General features: G+C 36.4%; 1 protein-coding gene across 1 annotated transcript in view; it reads left to right on the forward strand.

The window, feature by feature from the left end:
* Nucleotides 1-380: 380 nt before the first annotated feature.
* The window catches only part of Cpb1 (carboxypeptidase B1), a 30731-nt gene continuing 3589 nt past the window's right edge, over nucleotides 381-27522 (forward strand). The window contains exons 1-9 of the mRNA XM_041659500.1: nucleotides 381-445; nucleotides 535-610; nucleotides 8431-8555; nucleotides 15205-15304; nucleotides 15396-15497; nucleotides 16243-16344; nucleotides 17098-17208; nucleotides 17291-17381; nucleotides 18255-18457. Of these exons, the coding sequence (XP_041515434.1) occupies nucleotides 381-445; nucleotides 535-610; nucleotides 8431-8555; nucleotides 15205-15304; nucleotides 15396-15497; nucleotides 16243-16344; nucleotides 17098-17208; nucleotides 17291-17381; nucleotides 18255-18457 (975 nt within the window). The remainder of the gene's footprint in view (nucleotides 446-534; nucleotides 611-8430; nucleotides 8556-15204; nucleotides 15305-15395; nucleotides 15498-16242; nucleotides 16345-17097; nucleotides 17209-17290; nucleotides 17382-18254; nucleotides 18458-27522) is intronic.

Here is a 27522-nt window from a genome sequence, read left to right on the forward strand (position 1 = left end):
TCTGCCTTTGGGGGATTATATATTTGCCAAAGCCAATTAAACATACTTTAATTTACCTGATTTACTGTATGTAGATCTCATTTCAAAATGAAAATTAAAAGACTATAACATAGATTTTATTTAATCCTTCCCAATGGTTCTAGGTTTAATATGCAAACTAGTTCCGTGCAAACTGGAACGTGAGATGATTTGCTCTTTCTACAGGTGTTGAGAAAGATAACTTCTTGGACTTTATATGCCTACCAAAGTAACTGTGCCAGGAAAATTACTAATCAAGATCTGATAGTGCCCCCCCCCCCTTTAACCTGGAGAACAGAAAGAACACTCTGGATTATAAAAGCAGGTGGGATCCTGCTGCGGAGGAGTCTTAATCAGATACAATGTTGCTGCTACTGGTTCTGGTGAGTGTGGCCCTGGCTCAACCTTCTCCGGAGGACTTTGATGGGTAAGCTCATCCTTCCTTACCAAGAAAGTTTGATAATTTCAGACACATTGCTGAAATTTACGTTTCTATTCATTATTTTCACCATTTAGCAATCGGGTGTTCCGTGTCAGTGTACCTGATGAAGATCATATCAATTTAATTCAGGAGCTGGCCAACATCAAGCAGGTAAAGTGACAGTTCTCTGCTTTACACTAACTTTAAAGCCTGATTTACTCTGATTCTACCAAAGAGAAATGACAGGAATTTTAGATACAAGACATAAAACTTGGAAAGTACATAATGTCACAATGCTTTCTTTTGCTGCTTAAATTAGATTGTAGCAAGCCCTGATGTGTTATAAATCCATGCAACCTTTTAGAAGAGCTGGCAATGACAGCCTGATAAGTGGGATCTGTCCTGAAGGTCATAGAACATCTAACATGCAAGTCACTTCCCTTCCAAGTCAAAGGAGAAAAATGACCAATTTGGAAACGACTGGAAAACCAGGCTTTTTTCCAACTTCAAATTCATTTCCGTAAACTGTGTGTCATATTTCCCTTTGATTTTCTCTCATTTCTAATTACAGAACTTGAGTTTCTCTGACCTTGACTGTAATGGCCTTAATTGAGAGAGAAAAAGAAGATAAAACTCACAAGTGATTTCTATACTAATCTTTTGCTTTAAAAAAAAATAAAATCATGCTACTCAAAAAATATCCACAGGGTTAGAATTTACATTTTTTCTTCTGTGTACAGTGTGACAGCAATCTACTTCTGAGTACAAGTAGTATCATCTGGGTCAATGTTGTTTATTCTTGAGTATATGAGGCAAAACAATCTCCTAGCTCTTAGGTGTCAGTCTGCCTATCCATCCACCTATCCACACTTGTATCTATCTATTCATCCATCCATCCATCTATTTATTTATCTATCATCTAAGTGTATCATTTCTGTTTTCACTTTTAAGGTAGACATAGAGAAATGACGTAAAAGGAAGAAGGTGTCATAATCATAAAATGAGAAATTTGAGTTCAAAGAGAACATAAAGTCATCTACTCTAGCCTTTCTTTCAAATCTAGAATTTTCTGCTAGGAAGTAACATCCCTACTTGCTAGCGTTGATTAGTAATTGCTTCTAGAGACAGTAGGAACATTTTACAAACCACCCTGTTGGTTTTCTGTAATATAACAAGATGGAGGTGCCTTCCTTTTAACTTGGACTCGTTAGAAGCAACTGAGTCAGAAACCAGTTAGCTCTAAGGTTTTTCTTCTTTGCTTTTCTATCATCTCTCCTTTTATTAGCTTACAGAATCTGGAGCATTTGGGTCACCTCTGGAGACAGTTAAATCTTCCTATTTTATTTTGAAAGTTTATCTTTCATAATTGGCAGTGGGCCTCCAGGAGCACCTTGATATATATTTCAGGACTATCACTTGCCTTCATTGAATAACAGACACTTATTACTCTGGTCTAACATACTTTTTCACACCTCAGGTATACTAGAGCACATTCTACTTATACTAAACTTGGGTCAAATATGAATCATTTTTTTTGTCACACAAATTACCCTCAAGCAAGTAGTCCTCTCTTTTCAGTGCTTACCTTAATATAAATTTGGGATTTTAAACTTGCCTTGCAACATTTACATTTATAGTCTGTTTCCAAGCATACTGAAATTCTTTTAACAAGAGTAGATCCTCTAGGACTGGAGTTACAGATGGTTGTGAATCACCATGTGGGTACTGAAAATCAGATCCAGGTTGTCTGGAAGAGCATGCAGTTCTCTTCACCTCTGAGCCACCTCTTCAGTGCCCCGAGCATGTCTTCTTGATTTATGCTTTTTATGGGTGAAGAAAATGTTGAGTAAGTAAGGGGTCCACACAAAGAGACCTTCATTATAGTTCATTTAGTTAATACGTTTTTATCATCAGTCTCCAATGTACCATGTAGGGCATTTAAAATGAAAATGATTCATCAGCTTGCTCTCCTTAGGATAAGTATGCTCAACTACCTTATATAAGCTTTGTATTATCTAGAGATAGCACTGTGTAGCTTTCTGGCTTATAAAAAGACATATCAGGAGAAATAGTTTATCAAATGCTTCAGAGAAAAAGGCTAGTAGTTGAATCTTCCACTTATCAGATTAAATTAACTGGGACTTTAACTCATGATGTCTCCCAGAGATCACTCTTCCTTTTCCTGAGCACTCACGGCCCATCTGCTTCAGGTTGGTTCTGTAGCTTATTGGCATCTATCCTGGGTCCCAGAGGCTACCATTTCTGCTTCATCTATTTTCCAAGGAACTTCTGCACTCCCCCAGTGATCCCCTGGACCGTTTGTATTCCTCAATATAGCAATGCTATCCAACATACTGTTTTAGTCATCTGAATTCTCCCATTTTACTGTGGTCAAGCAGAGGGGCTGGTCTCAGATTCACCAGGCTTAGTTTCTGAATATACTACTTGTAGCTAGTCTTGTGTTCCTCTCTGTACCTCACCTTCCTCATTTGTGATGGTAGTAATATTGTCTCCCTTGTGGGCTGTTGTAAGAGTTCAAATAGGAATATAAGTGTGTCATTGGATCGAGCTTTTGAATACAATTTCCGTGACAGTATAATCACTTCTCTCCTCATCTACCTTGAACCTCAATGTTCTCTTTGGAAGTTGAAAAATCTTGGGAAAGAAGGAAGTCCTAGGAGACATAAACAAACCAGCTTTCCTGCAGCTGGGGCAGCACACTCTAGTTCAACACAGGAAGCCGCATGCTTCTTCTTTATGTTTTTCTTTATTTCCAACATAAATTTTCAAAAGGTCTAAATTCTGTTTAGTGCAGTGGTGCAGTGTATTGTGGGATGTAGCCTTCCTGATAAGATCATCAAAGGAGCATCTTAGTCTTTTAATTTATCCTTGGTCAGTGTGTCCTTCCTCCCAGCTTTTGAACATGTCCTTTCAAGAACTGGATGTATTGAAGCATCAGAGCTACAGTGTGCTTCAGCACCTTCTGTTTTGTGATGTGAAATTGCAGAGCAGGGGTTTTATTGTACCCCTTGCACTACATTATAATTGGTCCTTTCAATCAAGACATTTACAGTGGCACCCTCTGTCCTCTGAGTTTTCTTTGGATTCTCTTTTAAGTATATTTTTCTATGTATAAAGTAAAATTATTACTATCTCTTTTATTGTTGACATATCAGAAAGTTCCTCCCTGCTGTCTAAATTAGGCCTAGAGTAGAAATTGTTTTACTTTCAAGTGAGAAAAAAGATCCTCAAGATAAATCAGAGACTTGCTTGTTTGACTCCCAGTCACTCACAGTGTGAAACAAACAGGGCATATTTGTGAAAACTCTAATTCCCCAGTACCAATAGTTTTGCTCTTATCTGCTAAACTTACCTTCCAAGGAATCTAACAGGAAAGAAAGAAACTCATGTTGCCCAGGCGCACCTTGAATATGCTATGTAGCAGAGGACAACTTTGGATTTCTTATCTTCTGGTTTTTACCTTCCAAGTACTGAGATTACAGGCCTTCACACTCATGTACGGCTTTATGCAGTACTGGAGACCAGATCCTGAGCTTTTGGTCTAGACAAGCACTGTACCACCTGAGCAACATACTCAGCCTGAATTTCAGATTGCTACATCAGTTTATCTTGCCTTTGTGTACTATATTTTAGTGGGACTCAAGTTACCCACATCTCATTGACTAGACTTATAGTCTCACAAGATTCCACTTAGAGATAGTCATTTATAACTCAACAAATGTTCCATGTGGATCTCTGTCACTAAGTGCTCTATAATATAATGTTATAGTTTTAGTTTTATAATACTGACCAATATAGCTCATTTTCTCATATTTTTTATCTTATATATCACCTCACTTCCTTAATTCTCCTTCAGAAGTCTAACTCCTGAAATTCATTCTCCCTCCTTGTGCTATTATTTGAGGTTCTCATTTGTAACCACTTGGTGATTGGGAACCACTGTGAGGACACTGTGTTCCTTCTGTTTCCCTGGTTCTGGAGAAGCAATGGGTCTGTCTCCAGGACTGCAGGTCCACATGAGTGGATGTTAACCACACCAGCTGTCTCTATGTCAAAAGGAATGTTCTGGTGTTTCGTTTTGCAGTGCTAGGTGTCAGATGGAGTGCAGAGATTTCCCTAGAGCACATAAGCACTCCAACACTGTGCTCTATATTTATCCTTTCAAATTGAAAATATTTAACAGCCTCAAATTAGGCCTGTAAGTGTTGTTCAACATTATAATAATCCCTCTTCAAGAATCCATCATTCTTACAGCAGAAGTTCAAGAAAAGTTATACAAACACTTCTATTTTTCCAATATTTAGCAGAGCTAGGAAAATGAGTAAGAAGTGAGGAAGTCAGAAAAATTAATTTACAGGTTCATAACAGAAAGAGAGGTTATGTTAGAACCATCCTCAAACATATCAAGCAGGCATTTGTTGTTTTGAGCAGAAAATTAACATCTCGATAAGTACTCTTCCAGAGCAGACCCAGAATCAAGACTGAAAGAAAAATAGCTCATTAGAAAACACAGTGAGCATCATGAAAATATGGGGGAGGGGTGATACAGAGCCAGGAACATAGTCAATGCAGCATTAATAAACCACTGTCACAAAGAATAACTGGAGACTGACCCACAGGGAATCTCCAGGAAATGGTACAAACCACACATTTCAAAATTCTTCCACCTATGAGACTAATGGGATGAAAACCTAGAAGTTATTTCCTAAGGTCATATGTTCAGTAAGTTCCCTGAGTTATCTTTGCAGCATCCCATGTCTACTTAGATCATATATTTGTCTTTTCATGATTTTGGAAGAAAAGAAAAGATATAATTCTTGAAAGTGAGGTCCTGAGTACACTAAAAAGTCACAGTAATTATGCGTGTGACAGGCACTGTCAATGTTGGCCACAGACACTTTGAGGTCATCCATGTTAAATCCCTGTTTCTATAACTAAGATGATACTGGCAGGTTAGAAACACAAACTTAAAGTTAGTGTTCAAAAACAGACTTGCCCTTCTACCCTCATCTTTTCTCTTTATAGTGCTGTCTTTGTTACTTCATGCCAGCTTCCTCTGTATTTGCTGTGGTCTACCTTTATATTGTCACCACTATCATTTTTTTTAATTTATTTATTTATTAAGGATTTCTGCCTCCTCCCCGCCACCGCCTCCCATTTCCCTCCCTCTCCCCTGATCAACTCCCCCTCCCTCATCAGCCCGAAAAACAATCAGGGTTCCCTGACCTGTGGGAAGCCCAAGGACCGCCCACCTCCATCCAGGTCTAGTAAGGTGAGCATCCAAACTGCCTAGGCTCCCACAAAGCCAGTACGTGCAGGAGGATCAAAAACCCATTGCCATTGTTCTTGAGTTCTCAGTAGTCCTCATTGTCCGCTATGTTCAGCAAGTCCGGTTTTATCCCATGCTTTTTCAGACCCAGGCCAGCTGGCCTTGGTGAGTTCACGATAGAACATGCCCATTGTCTCAGTGTGTGGGTGCACCCTTCGCGGTCCTGAGTTCCTTGCTCCTGCTCCCTCTCCTTCTGCTCCTGATTTGGACCTTGAGATTTCTGTCCGGTGCTCCAGTGTGGGTCTCTGTCTTTGTCTCCTTTCATCGCCTGATGAAGGTTAATATTCAGGAGGATGCCTATATGTTTGTCTTTGGATTCACCTTCTTATTTAGCTTCTCTAGGATCGCGAATTATAAGCTCAATGTCCTTTATTTATGGCTAGAAACCAAATATGAGTGAGTACATCCCATGTTCCTCTTTTTGGGTCTGGCTTACCTCACTCAGGATAGTGTTTTCTATTTCCATACATTTGTACGCAAAATTCAAGAAGTCCTTGTTTTTTACTGCTGAGTAATACTCTAATATGTATATATTCTATACTTTCTTCATCCATTCTTCCATTGAAGGGCATCTAGGTTGTTTCCAGGTTCTGGCTATTACAAACAATGCTGCTATGAACATAGTTGAGCATATACTTTTGTTGTATGATAGGGCCTCTCTTGGGTATATTCCCAAGAGCACCACTATCATTTTAGCTCCAATCTGTATCCTCCCTACTTCAACTCTGAGTCATACGCTTTAACCAATCCTCTCCTACCTACTGTTAAAGTAACTGATTAACTGTCTGTTATATTCACACTCACACTCTTTTTCTAAGATCCCTCTCTTTGGAATCACATGTCCTTCTGTCCTGGCATCCTCTATAGCCTGCGCAGTGGCTCACCATCCAGTGGACTAGTACTGTGGTTTCAAGTTCATCAGGGCCAGCTATAGTCACTAGATTCCATGCAAGTGCATCAGAAACTTGGTTGCCTTAAAACCTTGCCTCTTCAGTTTCTGGCAGACAGCCTCCAAATCTGTCCTTACAAGTTTCTCAAGAATGGCCCCACGTATCAGCAGTAGTCATATATTACCCTGAGTCTAGCTTACAAACATCTAGCCATGTACTGAGTGAGACACGGTAGCAAGGCAAGACCTAATGTCAGATTTATCACAGACTTCTAGGCCTCTGTCAATTTAAAGAAGAAATAGAAGAACATCTGTACAACAACCTATTTGTTATCAAATAAAAATATCAACCTATTTGATATTTTTCCATGAAAATAAATATTTGTGATGATGTATACATAAATAAAAGCATTAGAATAAACAATTGTGCCAGTCACACTATTATTTCCTACTTTTCTCTAAAGTTTCCTAAAGAAGACAAAAGTCATATTTGATTCACCCACTATTGTGTCACCAACCTGAAGCCCATTATGTGATATGCCCCAATAACAGTTATTGAATAAGATAGAAATCTCAGTATACTACAGATAACTCAAGAGTATTTTGTTTCTAAGCACTCTGGAGAACACATAGGGATGATGCTCTTGAACTCATAATACTGTGACTTTCACAGAAATAAGTTCCAAGATTATGAAAGGGAGGCTCAATTTCTCTTTACTACCTTTTTGATATGTAGTGAATTTACTATCATTCAGCAGCTTTAGCAATTACAACAGAGATAGTAATATATAATATTGTATACATATTATAAAATATAATAATATATAGTATAATATATAATAATATAATAAGTAAGTGTTCCAAAAATTGGAAAACAGAAAGGGACAGCTAGATTATACTGTAATAAACTAGTATTATGGAAAAAATTATGTTCTTCATGCTTCTTGTTAATCATTGTTTTAATTTTGTATATATGTCTGTATGTATTTGTGTGTGTGTGTATGTGTATAAGGTTTATGTGTGCCTATGGTTGCTTGCTGCTATAAATACCCATCTGTGCACACAGAGGCCAGAGGTGGATGTCAGATATCTCATCTATCATTCTCTACCTTACTCCCTTGTGACAGGATTTTTCACTGTGCCTGGAACAAGACTGGCAGTCAGCCAGGGATCATTCTATCTTTTCTCTCCTTGCCCCTCACTAAACACTGGTGTTATTGGTACACTCATATTGTAGTAGCATCAAAGAGTTCAACAATAGCCTGGAATGGACTATAACAAAGGTTTATTTATTTGGGGATAAACTCACAGTAAGAGTAGTGAACTGCAGTACTCTGCATGTGTTGGGAACTAGAACAGAATCCAAGAGCAAAAAAGGGTAGGGGGAAGCCGAGCACACTTTTCATCTGGACTTATAGTACTTGAGATTACATTCAATGTAGGCTGGGCTCTTAAAGGCTATAAGCTGAAGAAGTTCCCAAAACACAGCTTGTTTTGTAGCATATGTTCTGGGCATTTGAACTCAGACTTCATGCTTATGCAACAAACACTCTTACACACAAAATCATCTCCCCAGCCTTGTACACATTTTTATTGGCATAAAACTTGTTGATTCTTACTAATTCAAATTAGATATTTATAGATTTCCTGAAGATCGGAAGTTTTAAGATAATTCTATGAAGTAGAGCATTCAAATGCTCTCAGATACTAATTTGAACTATAGATGTTTATTTCATATTCCTTCTTGTTCAGATTGATTTCTGGAAACCAGATTCTGCTACACAAGTGAAACCTCTCACTACAGTTGACTTTCATGTTAAAGCAGAAGATGTTGCCTCTGTGGAGAAATTTCTGGAGCAGAATGAATTTCACTATGAGTAAGTTTATAGCTATCAAAATTCTCTTCCCTTTTATTAAGTCTGTGAATCACCCAGGGAAACTGAAACAGGAAGAACGGAGTGTTTTCCCACACAGAGTGGTAATCGTGCAGCTAGCACCAGACCCATAGATTCAAATTTAATGGCTTAGTGAAAATGTTTTTCAGTCTCTAACCAGGCAAATATGTGGCCACTACTGCTTTAAAAACGATATAGAGAGTCAAGGCCAAGTCATAGGACATTGTTATCATCTGGATCTAGATTTATCCTCTACTACTCTCTCTGGGTGGCCAACCACACCTCTTTTGGGCAGTGAGGGTTCTTCATGCTCCTGTAGTTTAAAACTAGAGATAATATGTCCTTTTTAAGGACCTCCACCACCAGTATCAGGAGTCATGAAGAAGAGTCAAAAGAAAAGAACATGAACTCTAAATAACAAGAGAGGACTTGGATTTTAAATTTGTTAGATTGCTCTCCCCAAATACTACATTGTTATGTCTACAACATTCAAGTGAGCGTGCCTTTTAAAGAAGAAAAAGTTGTTCATTGGCTGACAACCCAAAATAGATTTAGTATCTGGGTAATTAGATACAGAACAGGGTGACTAGGACTTTACATCCATTAGGAGAAGATAAACTTCAAATGAGGGATTGCAGTGGTGTAAAATAGTTACTAGAAAGAGCAGAGCACTGGGGATTGATCAGAATGGAGGAAATGTATGGCTCATGGAAGGATCACCAAAAAAAAAAAATGAGATTTTGGTTGAGAACTGAAGAGTATGTAGGGGTCAGCCAAACTACAACATGGAAAAGCCATCCTGTAGGTAGAGAACAGATGACAGGCTACAGCTTAAAGTTAGGAGAGAACATGCTGACTCAGCGGCATCTCCAGGAGAGGAAGAGAAGAAATGATCTTGGGACAACACAGATCTCTTCCTTCAGGGATAGCTCAAGGAGGAACAAAAAGTTCTTGAATTTTAGTCTGGGATGTGCAAATGCTTACCCATAAATCCCTGATCGAACATGCAAATATGCATTACGTTTTGAGAAAATATTAAGTACACAATTTTAGCATCAAAAATTTCTTTATTGGGTTTTAAATCTTAAAAATGTAGAAAATAGTGTCTGTGTCAAGGAACATGTCAGAAGTCAACTATATTGGGGAGGGGGCAATTTGCACTTTGGCTCCCTGTTGGCTTTTTCATTAAAATCCCTTTCCTTCCCCCCCCCCAAAAAAAAAAAAGAAGTCAACTATAAAACTTATGCCATTATCAGAAGTGGCATAGAAAACCAGAAAATGCTTTGGAGAAAACCACACCAGTGTCTATCACTGCCTCTGCAAATTCCTGGCATGAAACCTTACTATCTGCTTTAGTTTCTCAGCCTCAGCTCCTGAAGCCACAAGATGAAGATGCAATGAGGAAAGACAGTGATAAGTGAACAACACGCTATTAATTTGTATTTATAATTTTACTACTATTGAAAGTTCTTCTCTGGTTTACTGTTGTACAAAGAGAGAAAATGCACGTGCCTTTTTAATGACTTATATATTTAAAAATTATACATACATGTGTCTGTATTAGTGTGGGTTTGTGTACATGAGTACGGTGCTTTCAGAGGCCAAAACGGCTATCAAATTCTCTGGAAATGGAGTTGCTGGCTGTTGTGGACTTCCTGATGTGTGTGCAGGGAATCAAACTCAGATCTCCTAGAAGTGCCTACTCTCGAATGCTGAGTTATCTATCTCTCCAACACAATATGGTAGCTTTTCAAGATATCACATGACTGCTATGGTTTGTTCCATTATCATGCCTTATCTGACTTAGCTCTCTGTTCCTTACTAAGAAAGGTATCAAAATGCTACCTTAACAGGTTTTACTGTTAAAAAAAATATAACCTTGTAAATTGCACATTAAGAGTCATGTCTGATACTTTGTTCTTATAGTCTGGCAAGGACGTCAAATTCTCAGATTGAAATGCCTTAATAATCTACATAAAGCTGAGTTTCTATAGAATTCTCCCACAAAAACGAAGAGTTGTGATTGTGAACTATACACGTAGAAACCAAAAAGATGTCTTGATTCTGTTCATATATTACATCATTATTTTTTACAATTATACATTGAGATTTTTCCAACCTCCTGTCAGCTCTCATAACAATAGAAAGTAGAAGATTCCCTTCCTTTTTCTATTGGCAGATTCCATGTGGTTATGGGTGCATGTTATGTATTGCAGTATAGAGTGTTCCCCTTTAATGTTTGCATTTCTGCTTAGAATATTGAAGCATATAATATTCCTGAATAATAAAAAAGTTCCCAGGAATCCTGGAAGATCACTCCAGCAATAACTGTGCAAGTCATAAGCAGTGTACCTTACATACCCTGTTAGAGCTTCAGATGGTAATTAGTTTGTATAAGCTGGATTCTCACTGACAAAAACTTACAGTTAAATATTTTTGTATATTCAGAGACCAACAACTGCAGAAGTTCCACCAAATTGGTTCATATATGTCCAGTAGATCTCATACTCTTCACTATGTCTGTATCATTCAGCAATTTCAGCCATAGCTTGAGTTTTATCATGGAACAAATTTCAAAATGTGTACCTAAAAAAGATAAACTATAGTTCCGAAAGGTAAAATTGTATCGTTGAATAATATTGGACTTTAGAGTCCAGTTTGAGGCTAAGTTGACACAACCTTTGACAGTACTCTGCAAGGCCCCTTCCTAAAGATCCCAAGAAACTCATCTCTTCTTTACTTCAAATCAGAGACTTAATGTTGCTAACTGCTTGCACTATCATATTGAAAATTTCTATAGGGCTGAAGAGATGGTTCAGAGCACTAGCTGCTCTTGCAGAGGATGGAGCATTTGATCCCCAGCTCCGGTTGTAACTCCAGTTCCAAGGGATGCAATGCCCTCTTCTGTCCATAGGCACTGCATGCACATGGTGCATAGACATACAAGCAGGCAAGACACTCATACACATATTTTTTTAAAGAAAAATCTTAAAAAAAAGTATTGTGCAGGCAAGTGTCTTTAAATAATAATGACCAAAAAATTAGTGATTTAATAGTCCAGTTTCCAGAATCTGTGGGGGCAGGAGAGGAGGTAAAACTATACCATGTCTCCCTTTCCTTTCCAGCTATAATATTCTGTATCTTATTAAGAATCACAGTGATCTAATTTGCTTGCATGTTTTAAAAAATTAAATGAAAACTGGATGGCATGGTCATAAAAACATATGAAAGTATATAGTATGTATGTCTATGTATTTTAGAGCCTCAATGACACCCTTACTATATAAAGAGGCATTGTTTTAAGCTTTTACAATAGTAACTAACTAATAGTAATATTTAATAATATTTTGTATAATAAAATTTTGTTCTAAATCTAATAAAGCCAACAAACTAAAACGCTGCAAAGCATCATCTGAGGTGAACCCCAGCCTTCAAGTAGTTAGCATTGCATTTCAATCTGATCAACAATAAAAGTCTTCCAATGCTCTTTCCCAAGGTGCAAACGGACACTTTTATTATTGAGCATCATCTTTAATTCAAAATGTTTTTTAATAATTTGTCATCTACATTATTGATAAAAATGCTTACAGTCAGAATTCTAAAAGAATGTCTCTTTTTGCAACAAAACACTACCAAAAGCCTTTTATAGTTGCTAAGTCTTCTCTAATGTCATTTGAACTTGAGGTTGGCTGTGTTAAAAGGATAACTACATGTTCTATGAGCTTCATTGTTTCATCCACCTAACGCTGATTGCTGAATACTAAAAATGGCTATGATTGCAGCTTTAAATAAGAGATGTCTACTGAAAGTCTTAAGGCAGTTAACTTAGGATATATTTTCCTCAGATACCCAGTAAGATGCCATGTAACTTACATATTTTCTAGCATGTCTTATGAATAAAAAACTAGGGATACAGCTCAACTGTATGTTCACATTGCATACGTAAGGCCCTGGACTTGGGCCCAAGTATGAATAAAATAAAAAGTTAAAGTATACATCACCTGCCATTTCTACTGGATCTTTCTTCCATTCCAAGTATTTCGCCTGTGTTTGGCAAGATTTCTTTTTTCTTTTGGATGATACTGAAAAAAAATGTTTTCTTAAAGTTTTCTGTAAATTGGTTCCTTTTCATTTTCAGATTTATATTTTTAATTTTTGTTTGTGTTTGACTACTTTTTCACTATCAATTATCCTTGGAGATAATTTTCCCAGTGTTTTTCTAGATGAAGGTTTAATATCTCTGTTTTCTTAGTTTATAAAGTTTGTAAACACAGAGTTTTTACTTTTACTTCTATGTAAAGGACCAAGAACAATGGATTTAATTCATCTTAGAATTGAAAGCCATATTGAGTATCCTCTAATCAAAAGCCCCATTCTCAAATCATGAAATTAAGGTTCAGGGAGTGCATTATTTTTCTAAAGTTCATAATAAATTGAGCCAAGCCACTAACTTGACCTTTTTATTCACAATTCACAATTCCTTCTACTTTCCTTTCAAATTTTTGAACCTCTAGTAAAAATGTTGAGTACAAAGAAAGAACTTGCAATTTTAATCTTAAAATGTCTTCATACTCATCCCCAAGTGACTGAAATCGAGGAGTCAGTTTGCTCTAGCTGGCTTTGTAGGTGGAGGAGGTAATGTTAGCCAGGGGTCAGTTCTTTTCTTGAAACTCCAGAAAAAAAATATCCATATTGATAACCTTTTTGTTAGCCCAGTGAGACCTATGTGTAACTCTTAACCTCCAGAATTATACTTTAATAGACCTATGTGACTTTAAGCTATTAAGTTTGGGGTGATACACAGAATACTAACTCATTAACAAAGTTTTGATGACTATTCCAAAGAAAATTTCTTTGCTGAGATAAACTGTAAGATTTACTCCTTTTCATCTTTTAAAATAGTAAGAAACTTAAGTTTTAAGAAAGAATTTACTAAGAACTCAAATTTAGCATTAATTTATTGCATCTTCTATGAACAGACACATGCTAATACCCAAATTCACCAAATGGAAGGGGACTACATTTGAGGTTCAAAGGATGTCCCTGATAGTTTTTCTTGGGTACAAGGGGGCAAAATAAGATGATTGATGGGTATCTACAATTCTCTCGTGTCAGATAAAAACCACTGCAAAACTTAACTGTGAATGAGAGAAGTTTTCAAACTGGCCTTGTTCTGTCTGGGATATTCAGAAATAAAAGACATTGATCCTCAGATGTTTTTCCATTCCAAGTATACTTTTCTCTCAAAGTAATAATGAGGGATAAAGATAAATACACACACTCACTATACAAACATATGACCCTAATGTAGAAATTTTCAACTGAATTTATAGGAATAGGCAAGCATCTAGGTTCTACCTGGATTGATTCTGTCTGATTCTGCTTGGATTATCAGGCCAACAAAACAGTAAAGAAACACTTGTTTTTTCTTTCTTTTTTTAAAATTACATTTACACAACAGAAGTTATTCAGCTGTAAAGACAACGACATTATGAAATTTGCAGGAAAATGAATGGAACTCGAAAATATGATACTGAGTGAGGTAACCCAGACCCACAAAGACAAACACCACATGTTCTTTCTTTTGCACGGATCCTAGCTTTAGAAGAATTTTAGATTTGTTTATTTAACGTGACATCTCAAGAATCTTAAGCAATTTTTCTGAACTTTTTTTATTTTTTATTTTTTTAAAAAGAAGAATCCTGGCTAATCAGATCTTTTGAGATATGTTTCTGCTTATTCTAAAACATTTCCTTACATAGTTTTTGCTTTGGAAGGCTCTAAATAACCAGTCTTTTGAACTTCTTTGCTTGCTTGCTTATTAATTTCCTTAATTATTTATTTAAATAATAAATAATTTATATTTAGTTATTTACTAAAGGGTAAGAGAATCATAGCTTATGCCACTCAAAGCCAGGCAGGAGCTAACTAATATTCTAGAACAAACATTAGTTCTTTAAACCTAGTGTCTTTTTACCTAAAAATATTTCGTACTGTTCATAGTTTTGTGGTTTTCTAACGAGTAAGTTGCTTTCCTAAAATCCTGAAAATTTGCCTTCAGTGGCCAACTCTCACATTACATAAGGAGTAGGTTTCTGAGACACGGGGCTTTCAATGCTAAAATTTTGGAAAATATCCAAAATTCAAAAAATAAAATAAAACAAATATATTTCAGATATGTATTGTTGTGTGGATGCCCATGATCCTGAGGCAAAGGATATCAAAGAAAACCATTTCTGTGTTTAGAGTCAGTAAAGTATTTGAAGTATGGGCCCTGTAAGATTTCTGTGTTTAGAGTCAGTAAAGTATTTGAAGTATGGCCCTGTAAGATTTCTGTGTTTAGAGTCAGTAAAGTATTTGAAGTATGGCCCTGTAAGATTTCTGTGTTTAGAGTCAGTAAAGTATTTGAAGTATGGCCCTGTAAGATTTTATCACACTCATGTTCTTTGGGATCCTCAGTGTCTCACATTTTGCAATTTATAATAGAATTTCCCTTAAATAACTCAGTAAGGGAATGTGTAAGTCAGTGCAGGTACTGCAGCATCCACTAAAGCTGTGGCTCTGATTTTCATGTGTGTCCCCTGAAAGGAAATATACTCATACTAAGAAACACCCACTTTGACTCCGACAGGGTATTGATAAGCAACGTGAGAAACACTCTGGAAGCCCAGTTTGACAGCAACACCCGTGCAACTGGACACAGTTACACCAAGTACAACAAGTGGGAAACGGTATGGGTACCCCTGATTCTGATTCTTTTTCGGGAGTTTGGGGCTTGAATCAGCAATTTCACATTAATGCAAGAACAATTCCATTTGGTAGATAGAGGCTTGGATTAAAGAAGTTGCCAATGATAATCCAGACCTCATTTCTCGGAGGACCATTGGAACCACATTTGAAGGACGTAACATACATCTCCTCAAGGTAATGATCTTTAAACAAGAGCTGAGTGGTTTAAATCAATGAATTTTGATTCACTAGCATCTGTTTCATAGTTTTCATGCTTATCTAAAAGAAAAAAAATCCTCTAAAGCTCAGATTTATTGGATTCTTTCATTCTATGTGCATTTACATAATTACTTTTGATTGATTCAGAAAGAAAATATGAGAAGTCTTATAAATACTACCACACACCTGTAAGCATCAAAGTGATGAAATTCTCCTCTTCCAGAAGGGCTTTCCAAGTTCGTTTGCAAGTTGCAAGGTGTTGTTGGAATTCATCTGTAGGGCTACTCTCATTTACTAGGCCACATTATAGTAAAAATCAACAACTTGTTTCCATCATCCTCAATGCCACTTCTGATCTGCAATTCCACTGCCAAAATTAAAAGACAAAATATAAGTGGAAAAAAGAATTTTTTTCATAAAATTAACAACAATCATAATTACTTATAATTAGTAATCTGGTTGTCATTGTCACATCACCTAACAACAGTAGTTGAGAATAATAAGTGTTTGGGAATATAGTTTAATACGGTAATCAAGCTTCTTGTGAAAATGTAGGTTTGATAAGTCTAATAATAATGCAAGCTTTTAGCTTAGACACAGTGAGCATCCAAAGACAAAAACAGTTTGAGTGTCAGGATTCACACATTGAAAGGGAATGGAGGTTAACCCCTGAGTGCTAAGAGATGGATCACATTTCTTCCTTGCTTTTTTTTCACATTAGGTTGGCAAAGCTAAAGCAAATAAACCTGCCATCTTCATGGATTGTGGTTTCCATGCAAGAGAGTGGATTTCTCCTGCATTCTGTCAGTGGTTTGTAAAAGAGGTGGGTCCATAGTATGATTTTTGACAAGTAGAAGTAATAATTTTAGTTAATTCCTTTATAATCTAATAACATGAGGAAGCAAACACACACACACACACACACACACACACACACACACACACACACCATGCGTGCTCACACAAAAGCCAAAATTCCCAGTTCCTATTGAGGGAAATTAGTTTTAACATGTGTCAACAGATCTTTGTCAGATGCATCTTTAAGTTAGAAAAACAGTTTTATTTCAATTTCTCTAAATTGCACTTTCTCACTTGCCTTTGTTGGACAGACTGACAGCTAATACAGTGAGAAGTCCAGCCAATACATGCAAAATATTGAACAACATTGCCTTTAGAATATCATACTAATAAGTATTTCAGTAAGCCCTCTGAAGGCTACAAAGATTAGATCATAAGACTTAAGGAGATATATTAGGGAAGTCTAGATTAAAATGGGTAGGAACTCCCTGCACTATTTTTATAGTTCTTCTGTAAATCTAAACTTCATACATTGATATTTTAAAAATATACAAATTTGTTATATGAAATCCAATTTCTTTTGGTCAAAGAACTTCTGAATTAATTTGTAATATTTTATCCAAAAAAGCCCAGGGAAAGTTTGAATTTAAATGTAGGCTGGCAACAAGGCAGAGAATCCTGCTTCTATTACCAAAGTCAACATGCATACAGGTCATTAAATTTTGATAGCATCATTCCCTTTCATCCCATGAAATCCCACAATGTTATTCATATACAGGCTGTTCGCACCTATGGACAAGAGAGCCAGATGACAAAGCTTCTTGATGAACTGGACTTTTATGTTCTGCCTGTGATCAACATTGACGGCTATGTCTACACCTGGACAAAGGTACATAAATTCAGAAAGACTTATGGAATTCTTACCAGTTACTTCTTATGATAATTGATCTAACCGTATAATCTACTTTCAGAGTCGAATGTGGAGAAAGACCCGCTCTACTAAGGCTGGAAGCTCCTGTGTGGGTGTAGACCCAAACAGAAATTTTAATGCTGGTTGGTGTGGTGAGTATCTGTCTGACTAACCATTTTTTAGACAGCATTAAAAAGTGTAAGAGGTAAAAGTAGCATAAGAAAACAATAGGTAAATATTCAAAATGAGAAAAACTATAAAGTAAGTTTGATGTTTTAGAATTTTAGCTTTCTCCAAAGCACAGAAAATAGTTTATTGATTCATTTGATTAAAATCTATGAAACAAAATTCTGTGATATGTTCTCAGAACATATTTATCTTAAATTCTGAAAGCTCACAAATGACATACCTGACATAATCCAACAATGTGTGAAATGTATTTATAGAATCTAATCTGACAGCCATTTAGACACAGTTATTAAAAATAATCATTTAATGAAAATTGTGATGTGATTAAGTGATCATAATAACATAGGATTTTTCATGAATGTGATTAATAAAAACCAATCTATTAATTTTCCTATATTGTCTTGATCTCATTGTGTATACATATATACAGTATAGACTGAAGTACAGTCAAAACATACAGATACTACTTGTCTTCATAAATACTAATGTTAAAAAAGGCCTATAATGGAAAAATATTAGTGATTTCATGTGTAATTCCTTATTATATTTGCTTAAAAACATCCAAATATATGCATAGATAGATATTCATTAGATAGATAGATGAATAGATAGATAGATAGATGATAGATATAGATAGATAGATAGATAGATAGATAGATAGATAGATAGATAGACAGCAGATAGATGAGAAATCATGAAGAATTGTTGTAAAGACTCCTGACATAATGCCTTATATTATCTTGCTTCCTAATTTGAAAATCTGAAACACCTAACATCTCCTATGAGAACTTCAGTAGGTGATCATGGGCCACTAATAGAAATATACACTTTTGCAGAAGTGGGAGCTTCTCGAAGTCCCTGCTCTGACACTTACTGTGGACCAGCCGCAGAGTCTGAAAAGGAGACAAAGGCCCTGGCAGATTTCATCCGCCAGAACCTCTCTTCTATCAAGGCCTATTTGACAATTCACTCATACTCCCAGATGATGCTCTACCCTTACTCCTATGCCTATAAGCTGCCTAGTAACAATGAGGAATTGGTGAGTGCATGCAATGTGGGGTGAGGTAGGAGACTATTTCAGTGTTGAAACTTTTTATTCCGATTCTAAAAAAGTTGTCAGGACAATTTCTGGATGTTCACTTTCTAGTTTTAGGAGTAAACATTGTGTATTGTGTATGTGTGTGCATGTGTGTGTATGTTTGTGTGTGTATGTGAATGTGTGTAGCCTGTATGAATATGTATATTATATATTAAGGAATTGAATTGTCTGAATAAACTGAATAAAAGAGATGGAATTTTGATACAGGGAAAAATTTCCATTGAATGTGATTTATTTACTAATATTCAAGATGACTGTAGTTGCCTCTAGCTTTTCCAAGATAGTGATTGCATTAGTCCCTTTACTGTTGCTGTGATAAAAATACCCTAACCAAAAGCAAGCTAAGGCAAAAGAGAATTATTTTGCCTTAGAGTTCCAGAGGAAATAAAGTTCATCATGGCAGAGAAGGCAGGTCAGGAGCATGAGGCTGCTCTGGCAGTTAGAAAGCAGAGAGGACACATTTTATACACACATGGGGGGAAAACCCAGAGAAAAGGAACACAAGTGGGGACAAGCTGCACAACCACAAAGCCTGTCCCTAGTGAGATGTTTCATCTAGTAAGGCTCTAACTCCCAAAGATCAAACAGTTCCACCAGCCGGAGACTGAGTATTCGGACACATGAGCATATGGAGGACATTTCATTTTCAAACCACAACACTTATCAAAGGACAATTAGTCACATTGGAGATAACCAACAAAGTCCTTGATGGCACAACTCATTTTTGTCAGTGTGTTTGGCTAAGCTGCTTGATGTAGATTTGACTTGAACAGAATATGGCAAATGGCATTAAGAAGTTGTAACATTGAGTGGTTTTGTTACCTACTGTGAGATCCTAAAATTGTTTGTTTCATTGTTTGATCAGATAAAACAATAATAAATCATTCATTGATCAAATAGTATGATTGAGGCTTTCTAAATATAGGGAACAATTTTTAAAAGTTTAAGTATCTTTGACTCAAAATATTAGCAGGATTGTTCAACGATCAAGATATAATCACAAGAGAAATTAATTATAGAAGTCACATTAGTATCACACATCAATGCATATATATTTTAAAATCATGTTTGAATCCTTCAAATATATATATATTGAATATATAAATATATTTTTTTAAGTTTCTGGCTATAAGAAATTGAGACCAATGGCCCAAAAGAGCAAGACAGAATTGAGAGCATTTGAATTGGTAACAAACATACACGCAAATTAAAACAAAAGTAGCTCTATAGATTAAAAATGACTTCTAAAAATACATCTTCAAACGAACAATAAAAATGCAGGAATAATAAGAATACGTGGAATGCAATTTGTATTTAGCCATTTCATATAATTTAGAAAAAGAACACAAAGTGCTCATAATTCCTCTGGACTCACAAACCATCCAGTCCCTCTTGTAGACATCATAATATAATGCTATTTTATCTTCAAATGAAGTTTAAGGCTCAGAAATTATACTTGGATTTTCAAAATTCTAAAGGACAAGGAAGTATAAACTTTGAGATTTATTTATGGTCAGAGGAAATTAAAAACTGTGAGACGTAGAGGAAAATCTCTCCAGTACTAACCATAAGACTGCATATACCAGTTGTGAAAAATTTCCAAGTCCTTCGTTGACACACATAGACTTGTTAGCAACAGTAATAAATAATATTGCAATAATTCAAAGTGAGAAGCTAGAAGAACAGCAGCTAAGTTCCTTATCCCACCTCACGCACTGAGCCAAAAGAAAACAGAGTAAATCCAACACTGCCAGTCCAGGACAAAAGGATCTTTCAACATTAGAAATTATAAGATAATTTAAGAAATCCTCTGGTCTGCTTCTTATTTTCCAGCCTAGGCATGAAGGCTTAGAGAAGCTGAAACTAATAGTAGGGGGATGGTAACCATGAGCCTAGAGATAGTGGCTATTAGAAAATTTTTTAGTTTGCCACCATATCTAAGGACTTTTTCCCTTTCATTGAAAATAATTTTTTTCTCACATAATATATCCTGGTTATGATTTACTTCCCTCTACTTTGCCCAGTTCTGCTCTTCATTCCCTCACCCAAATCCACTTCATTTTTGCCTCTAATTAGTAAACATAAAAGTTCTAAGGGATAGTTACAATAAAACAAAATAAATTATAATAAAAATCTATCATAGCCGGGCGGTGGTGGCGCACGCCTTTAATACAGCACTTGGGAGGCAGAGGCAGGCGGATCTCTGTGAGTTCAAGGCCAACCTGGTCTATAAGAGCTAGTTCCAAGACAGGCTCCAAAGCTTCAGAGAAACCCTGTCTCCAAAAAAAAAAATCTATCATAAAGGAGTTAGATAAGACAAACCAACAGAAGGATAAGAGACCAAGAGATAATCGAAAAATCAGAAACCTGTCTTTTTGATCCCTCAGGAATTCCATAAAAATACTTAACTGGAAGCCATACTCTATATAGAGGGTGTGGTACAGAACTGTGCTGACTCTACGCATTCTGCTTCTGTCTGTGAGCTCATGACGTTTCATCGTTTTGATTTAGAGGCTCTTGCTTCTTGTTCTCCATCTGCTCTGGCTCTTACACCCTTTCTGACTCCTCTTTATCCGGGATTGCTGAGCTCCAGAGGGGGCTGGAATTGAAGGAAACATTCTAAGTAGAGCTGAAAATTTCAAGGTCTCTCACCTTCTACAAAATGTCTATCTGTGAATCTCTGTGTTCCTTCCCATCTTCTGCAGGAGGAGGCGTCTCTGATGATGGCTCAGCAAAGCACTGATCTATGAGTGACAGAATATCATTGCAAATCATTTTATTTGTATTTTTATAGCAGCAGTATTTAGATTTACCCCATGTCTCTGACATATCTAGTCTTCAGTTCTTGATCGCCCAAGCAATGTTAAAATGGATTTTATCTTATGGAGTGGACCTATGTGAAATTAGATATTAGTTGGTTACTCCCACAAGCTTTCTGTTGACATTGCCCTATCATAATTTTTAGGTAGTACACCATTTTAGATCAAGGGATTTGTGGCTGTCTTTGTGTTTACATTTCTCTTCTTATAGTATGAAGAGTACCTTCATGTACAAAAGATGCTAAAACATAGGGTTAAAGGCTCTTGTAGGCACAAGCTTAGCTTCTCCATGTTCAATGAATTTTGTAGGTGTTGTCCTCAGAAATGGGAACCTGCTGTCAGTTTGTAGAGAGCAACCTATTGTCTTGCCAAAGTCTGGGTGGTTTGGGAATCTCCACATGTCTTACAGTATTTGTAACTCCCAGTAACAGACTTCTCCCAACAAGACAATACCTACTCCAAAAAACCATACTTCATAATTGTCAAGTAGTACCATTCCCTATGAGAGTACTGGGGCTATTTTCATTCAAACCAACACACCATGGGACCCAGTAACTCAATTATATATAACCAAATCTCAGTACCAGAAGTTTTGTTTGGTGACAAGAAATGGCAGGTTGATACACGATATCCCCATTATTTGTTTTTTTCAGTTAGATCACCTTCATATACATATTCTAGAAAGTACTTACTATATTTCCATATTACCTCTCAAATATCCTTGAATTTTAACTGTCTCTTCTCATACCCCCTGAATCATATCCCACTCCATTCCTCTTACCTACTTGATCTTTCCATTCTAGCCCCTCCACGATCCATCCCTAACCATGCATTCTATTTCTCTGTCACCTTGGAGGCCCTTACTCTATACATAACCTCTAATTCCTGGTTACCAACTAATATCCACAAATAATTAGATTCATACTTTTTGTGTGTTTGTGGGTCTCAGAATGATTTTTTTCTAGTTCCATACATTCACCTTTGAATTTCATGATGTCAGTTCTTTTAATAGCGAGTAATAATCTATTATGTCAATGTACTATATTGTCTTTATCCCTTCTGTTGAGGGACATCTAGGGTATTTCCACTTTCTGACTAGGATGAATAGAACAGCAATAAGAGCAATAAGTTAAACAAGTGTGCTTTTGGTAAGATGAAGCATCATTTGAGTGTATGCTTAGGAGTGGTATAGTTGAATCTTAAAAAAAAAATGATTCACATCTTCCTGAAAAATCTCCACACTGATTTCCACTGTGGCTATACAAGTTTAACTCTCACCAGCAATTAAAAGGTGATCGGCCTATGCCATATTCTTACGAGTTTGAGCTGTAATTTGTTTTATTGATCTTAGCCATTGAGACAGGTATAACATGAAATCTCAAAATTGTTTTAGTTTTAATTTTCCTGATAACTAAGAATATTGAATATTTCTTTAAATGCTTCTTAGTCATTTGGATTTCCAGTATTGAAAATTCTGTTTAGATCTGTACCCTATTTTTAAGTTGGTGTATTTTCTTGATATTTAGTTTCTTGCATTCTTTATATATTTTGTATTTTAGCCTTCTATTATGATGTGTAGTTCATAAAAATCTTTTCTTATTCTATAGGCTGCCATTTTGTTCTCTTAACGATGTCCTTTGACATGTAGAAACTTCAGTTTTATGAGGTCCTATTCATTAATTGCTCTTCTTAGTTCTTTTGCCAGTTGTGTTCTGTTTAAGGAGTCTTTTCCTGTGCCAGTATGGTCATGGCTGTTCTTGAACCTTTTTCTTCAGTCAGATTCAATGTACTGGTTTTATGGTGAGATCTTTGATGAATTTGGAGTTGAGTTTTGTGCAGGGTGATAAGTATGGATCTACTTGTATTTTCTACTTTCTCCCATCCTGTTTGACCAGCACCATTTGTTGAAGATGTTATCTTTTCCCCATGTGTATTTTTTTTTATTTTTAATTTTATTTTAAAAATTAGGTTTTCATAGGTGTGTAGATTTATATTTAGGTCTTCAATTCAATACCATTGACCAATTTAAGGCCCACATATTTCTTCACATTCTACTATGGTACACCTTCAATTTTCTTGAGGAAATTCATTAAAAATGTTTTGCATTCGACCTGTGATTACCTCTGACCTTGTGTATTACAAAGTATTAACTTAGATTGACTGATAGCACTTACTTCTCAGAGTAAAATCTTAGATCCTGGACCATTCTTTTGATGAATATATATTCATTATCCAAGAGAAGAAAGATGACAATAACCAGAAAAAAAAAGACAAAACTCTGAAAAACTGTTCAATGTAACCACAGATTAAAAATACCTTCCAATTCAATGGGATGTCACTCACTGCTTCTTCATAAAACTTTAATTAGTGAGCTACAAAAATTGAATCCTGTCAAGCTGAGTGTGTTAGTACACATTGTTAATTCCAATTTAATTTGCCTCAAAAAAAGGAATCTTGACACTTTACACAAGGATGTCTGACACCTTACACAAGGATGTGAATGAAATGTAAAGTCACATTTATACACAAATGTAAAGATTAAAAAGTAATGAATGTTAATTAGAAGATAGGCAAAGACAGTGCTATGCACATGCCCATCACAGCTGATACTATGTGCCTGCCTAATGGCTAGATTAGCAAGGGCATAACCCCACAGTCAATGGGCTGCTAAAGAGAATAGAGGCTGGGGCATAAAGTATCTATTTAAAGTATTTTCTCAGAATCTCTCATTTCAAACACAAATAAAAAAAACTACACAAAAAGTTTTAGATGAAACCATATAATGTCTTTTAACAGAGAAGCTTGTTGATGATATACCATTACAAAGTTCAGGGGACTTCCTGGCTTGATAAAACTCTCCTCCTGGGACAATAGTACATGACTTAACAGAAACTGTACTGAGTGCATACTAAGTTTCATAAATTAAGACCCCTGCCTAGGATTTTACTGAAATTCAGAGGCAGGAAACTGTACAGTACATAACCAGAAGTGCACAGTTGCACGGATTTATGAGAGGGAAATGGTAACAAGTGTTACATATTCTTTTTTTTTACTTTTATTTTTTTAATTTATTAATTATTTATTAAAGATTTCTGCCTCCTCCTCACCACCGCCTCCCATTTCCCTCCCCCTCCCCTGGTCAAGTCCCCCTCCCTCATCATCCCAAAGAGCAATCAGGGTTCCCTGCCCTGTGGGAAGTCCAAGGACCACCCACCTCCACCCAGGTCTAGTAAAGTGAGCATCCAAACTACCTAGGCGCCCACAAAGCCAGTGCATATTCAATAAGAAAGTAGATGTAGCAGTGGTGCATGCCTTTACTCTCAGCATGAAGGCAGTGGAGCCATGTTGATTTCTGTGAATTCAAAGCCAGCCTGATCTACATAGGGAGTACTAGGACAGCCAAGGCTAAATAGAAAAACCTTATCCAGAAAAGCAGGAGGAGGAGAGAGAGGGTGATGTGATATTTATTCTGAGATTTAAGGCTTGGACATGATTCAGATGGGCAGGGAAGGAATGGAGCATTGAAAACATAGAATATAACCATCAAAAGTCAGGATGAAAAACAGAGTTAAGGAGTGTTCTTGGTAGAAAAAGGTGGGTAGTAAAGTTGAACATCTTGGGGAATATCCTGGATGTCAAAATAGGAGCTTATATCACAGTAAGCCATGAAGCTAGAGATGTGGTAAATACTAGCCAGGTCTGTTACATGACTCCCCATTTATTTTAGTTTTCCATAAAGTCACTTATTTTTACTTTAATAGTGTCTCAAATCCTCATACTAGAGCAATGTCCCTAGTTTATTTGAAATTTACATTTAATTGGGAGTCTATATGATTGCTAAATCTATTAATCTTGATGGCAAGATGGTATTATGGGGAACCAAGGTGCTAGAGGCATATATCTGAAACATCATCAGCAGAGACACCTTCAAAACCTGTATCTTCCTTTTTAACTTTTCTCCTAAATTCTCATCTGCCATAACCGTATCTTTGACCTCACTTTGTACTAATTTTCTACGCACTCATACCCAGAGAAGACATTTGGTATTGTTTGTGTGATATTTTGGTTGGCATACTATGTGAGCTTACTGACATATTCTGGTAGAGGACAGAGAATGCTAATAAACATGCAACAGTGTCTGAGGAGACCTACCTTCCCCCCACATAAACACACAGTGATCCAGCCAAATACCAGGAGAGCAGAGATTGAGAAACTTCTCTACACTAAGGTAAGAGCAGAGTCGCATTTCTGGCCAAAGGATCTTGGCTTTCACAGGATCTTATATCTTCCTCAAAAATAAAATATGATGTTCCACGAATTTTAGTTGCCAAAGGTTACCCCTTTCCTGTGTTATGCAATGTTTATTTTTAAAATGTACTTGGGAGAAACACCATTTTTATCAAAAGAAAAACTCTGCAGACTGCAAATTCTACTGACTCACACTTTGTGTTTTCCTTGACCGTCAAAGAGTAAGGAATAGGCATGCAGGTCAAGAGAATGGAAAAGTTGCTTCGTGTCAATGGTAGCATTCCTCTAGTCCACATTGCTCCCGGGATCTGGGGGAGGCAGCAGCCCAGCTGGCCTACACCAGTTGTTTCCTGACTCCTCTCTTCACTGCTATTGTTCCTCAGAACCAGGAATTTACCAGGTCCAGTGCTTTCTCCTTGGTGACTGCTTGAAGCTAAAGACTTCGTTATGCAGCAAAATTATAAAAGTAACATTTCCTATTGGCCCCATGGTATAAGTTGAGATGATCACAGGACAGGAGGAAGGAAACCAAAGTTAGAGATAATTTGAGGTTCCCTTTATCACATGTGTTTATCGACAAGGGCAGTTAAATTCTGGTCAAGTTAAATTTTCTAGAATTATTTCATATCTCAGACTTGGTTATAATATCTTGTTTTCCTATATTGCAATAATTGGCTCTGGAAAATTAGCCCAACTCTAGCAGTGTGCAAGGACTTGGTGTAAATGTCATGTGCAGAGATGTTTTTAGCCTAAGGTCTCTGGAGCACAGGTCGTTCGAGAAGAACTCTGTGTGCTGTTCATCCCAGTAGGCCCCAATAACCTAGGGACCAGTGACTAGTGTAGTACTTTTTTCTCTCAGGCTTTGAGTTACATATGACATTTTAGACTCTGTCTTTTTGTCTAGATGCTCTTACATTAAGAAAACCTGCATAAAATATAGTAGGAAACTCAAAGCTAAGGATTAATAAAGGCCATGTTTGGCTTTATCTATGCTGATGTATATTAAACTCCTCCTGTTCTTGGCAATCAGTAAATCAGCTTCAAAAACACTTCTTTCGGACTAAATTGAAAGAATGCCATAGCTCAAGCTGGCTACAATTGGCTACATACCCTTGGGCATGTTCTTTTAGTCCCTCTTCATTTTGCTTCTAGCTGTTAGGAAGAACTCTTTATGAAGCATAAGGTTAATGTACTATGAACGCATTAGTCATTGTTTCAAACCCTGTTCCTCAAATGGCAGATTTCAATGAAAGTGTCGTTAATTAGAGTTTTGAGTTGTAGACTCTATGGTCTTCTGCATTGTTTTTTTGTTCTTTGGTTTATATATGGGTTATAGTCCCATATATAAACAAACATATATATATATATATATATATATATATATATATATATATACTTTTATGTGTGTGTGTGTGTGTGTATACACACACAGTGATTTTTAAATGAAATACACAGACACACACAGACACACACTGTGGCAAATGCTAGAAGCACACTTCCACCACAGTTCTCAGCAGGGGCTAGATATCCATCTGGAACATTCAGATTGAGTGTGCTGTTCCACACAGCATTCAATTATGCTGGGAAATTCTATGGTATTGTAATGTGGACTGATGATATTGGGAATACAAATGAGTACTTGTGGTGAAATTATTTAAATTTGTCAAAAGAAAAGACCTATACTGGTTGTAGGGAATTTTGTTAAGATAATTGGAATTTAACACACAATATTTTAGCTAATTAATATTATTCTATCTTTTTTTCTGTCTTTTGGTTTTAAATGAGTTAGAAAAAGAGTCTAGGTTTCTCCCTTTGTAATAAATGTCAGCATCTAAATATGACAATCAGCCATAAATACATGATATCACTGCCCAGTCCCATACCCTCTTTAGTCTCTGCTTGCTCAGGAGATCACAATCCATCTTGAAAAGCTTGGTA

The sequence above is a fragment of the Microtus oregoni genome, unplaced genomic scaffold (assembly GCF_018167655.1).
Source record: "Microtus oregoni isolate MIOR12 unplaced genomic scaffold, Mior012 000010F_ref0000083, whole genome shotgun sequence".
NCBI classification, from domain to species: domain Eukaryota; kingdom Metazoa; phylum Chordata; class Mammalia; order Rodentia; family Cricetidae; genus Microtus; species Microtus oregoni.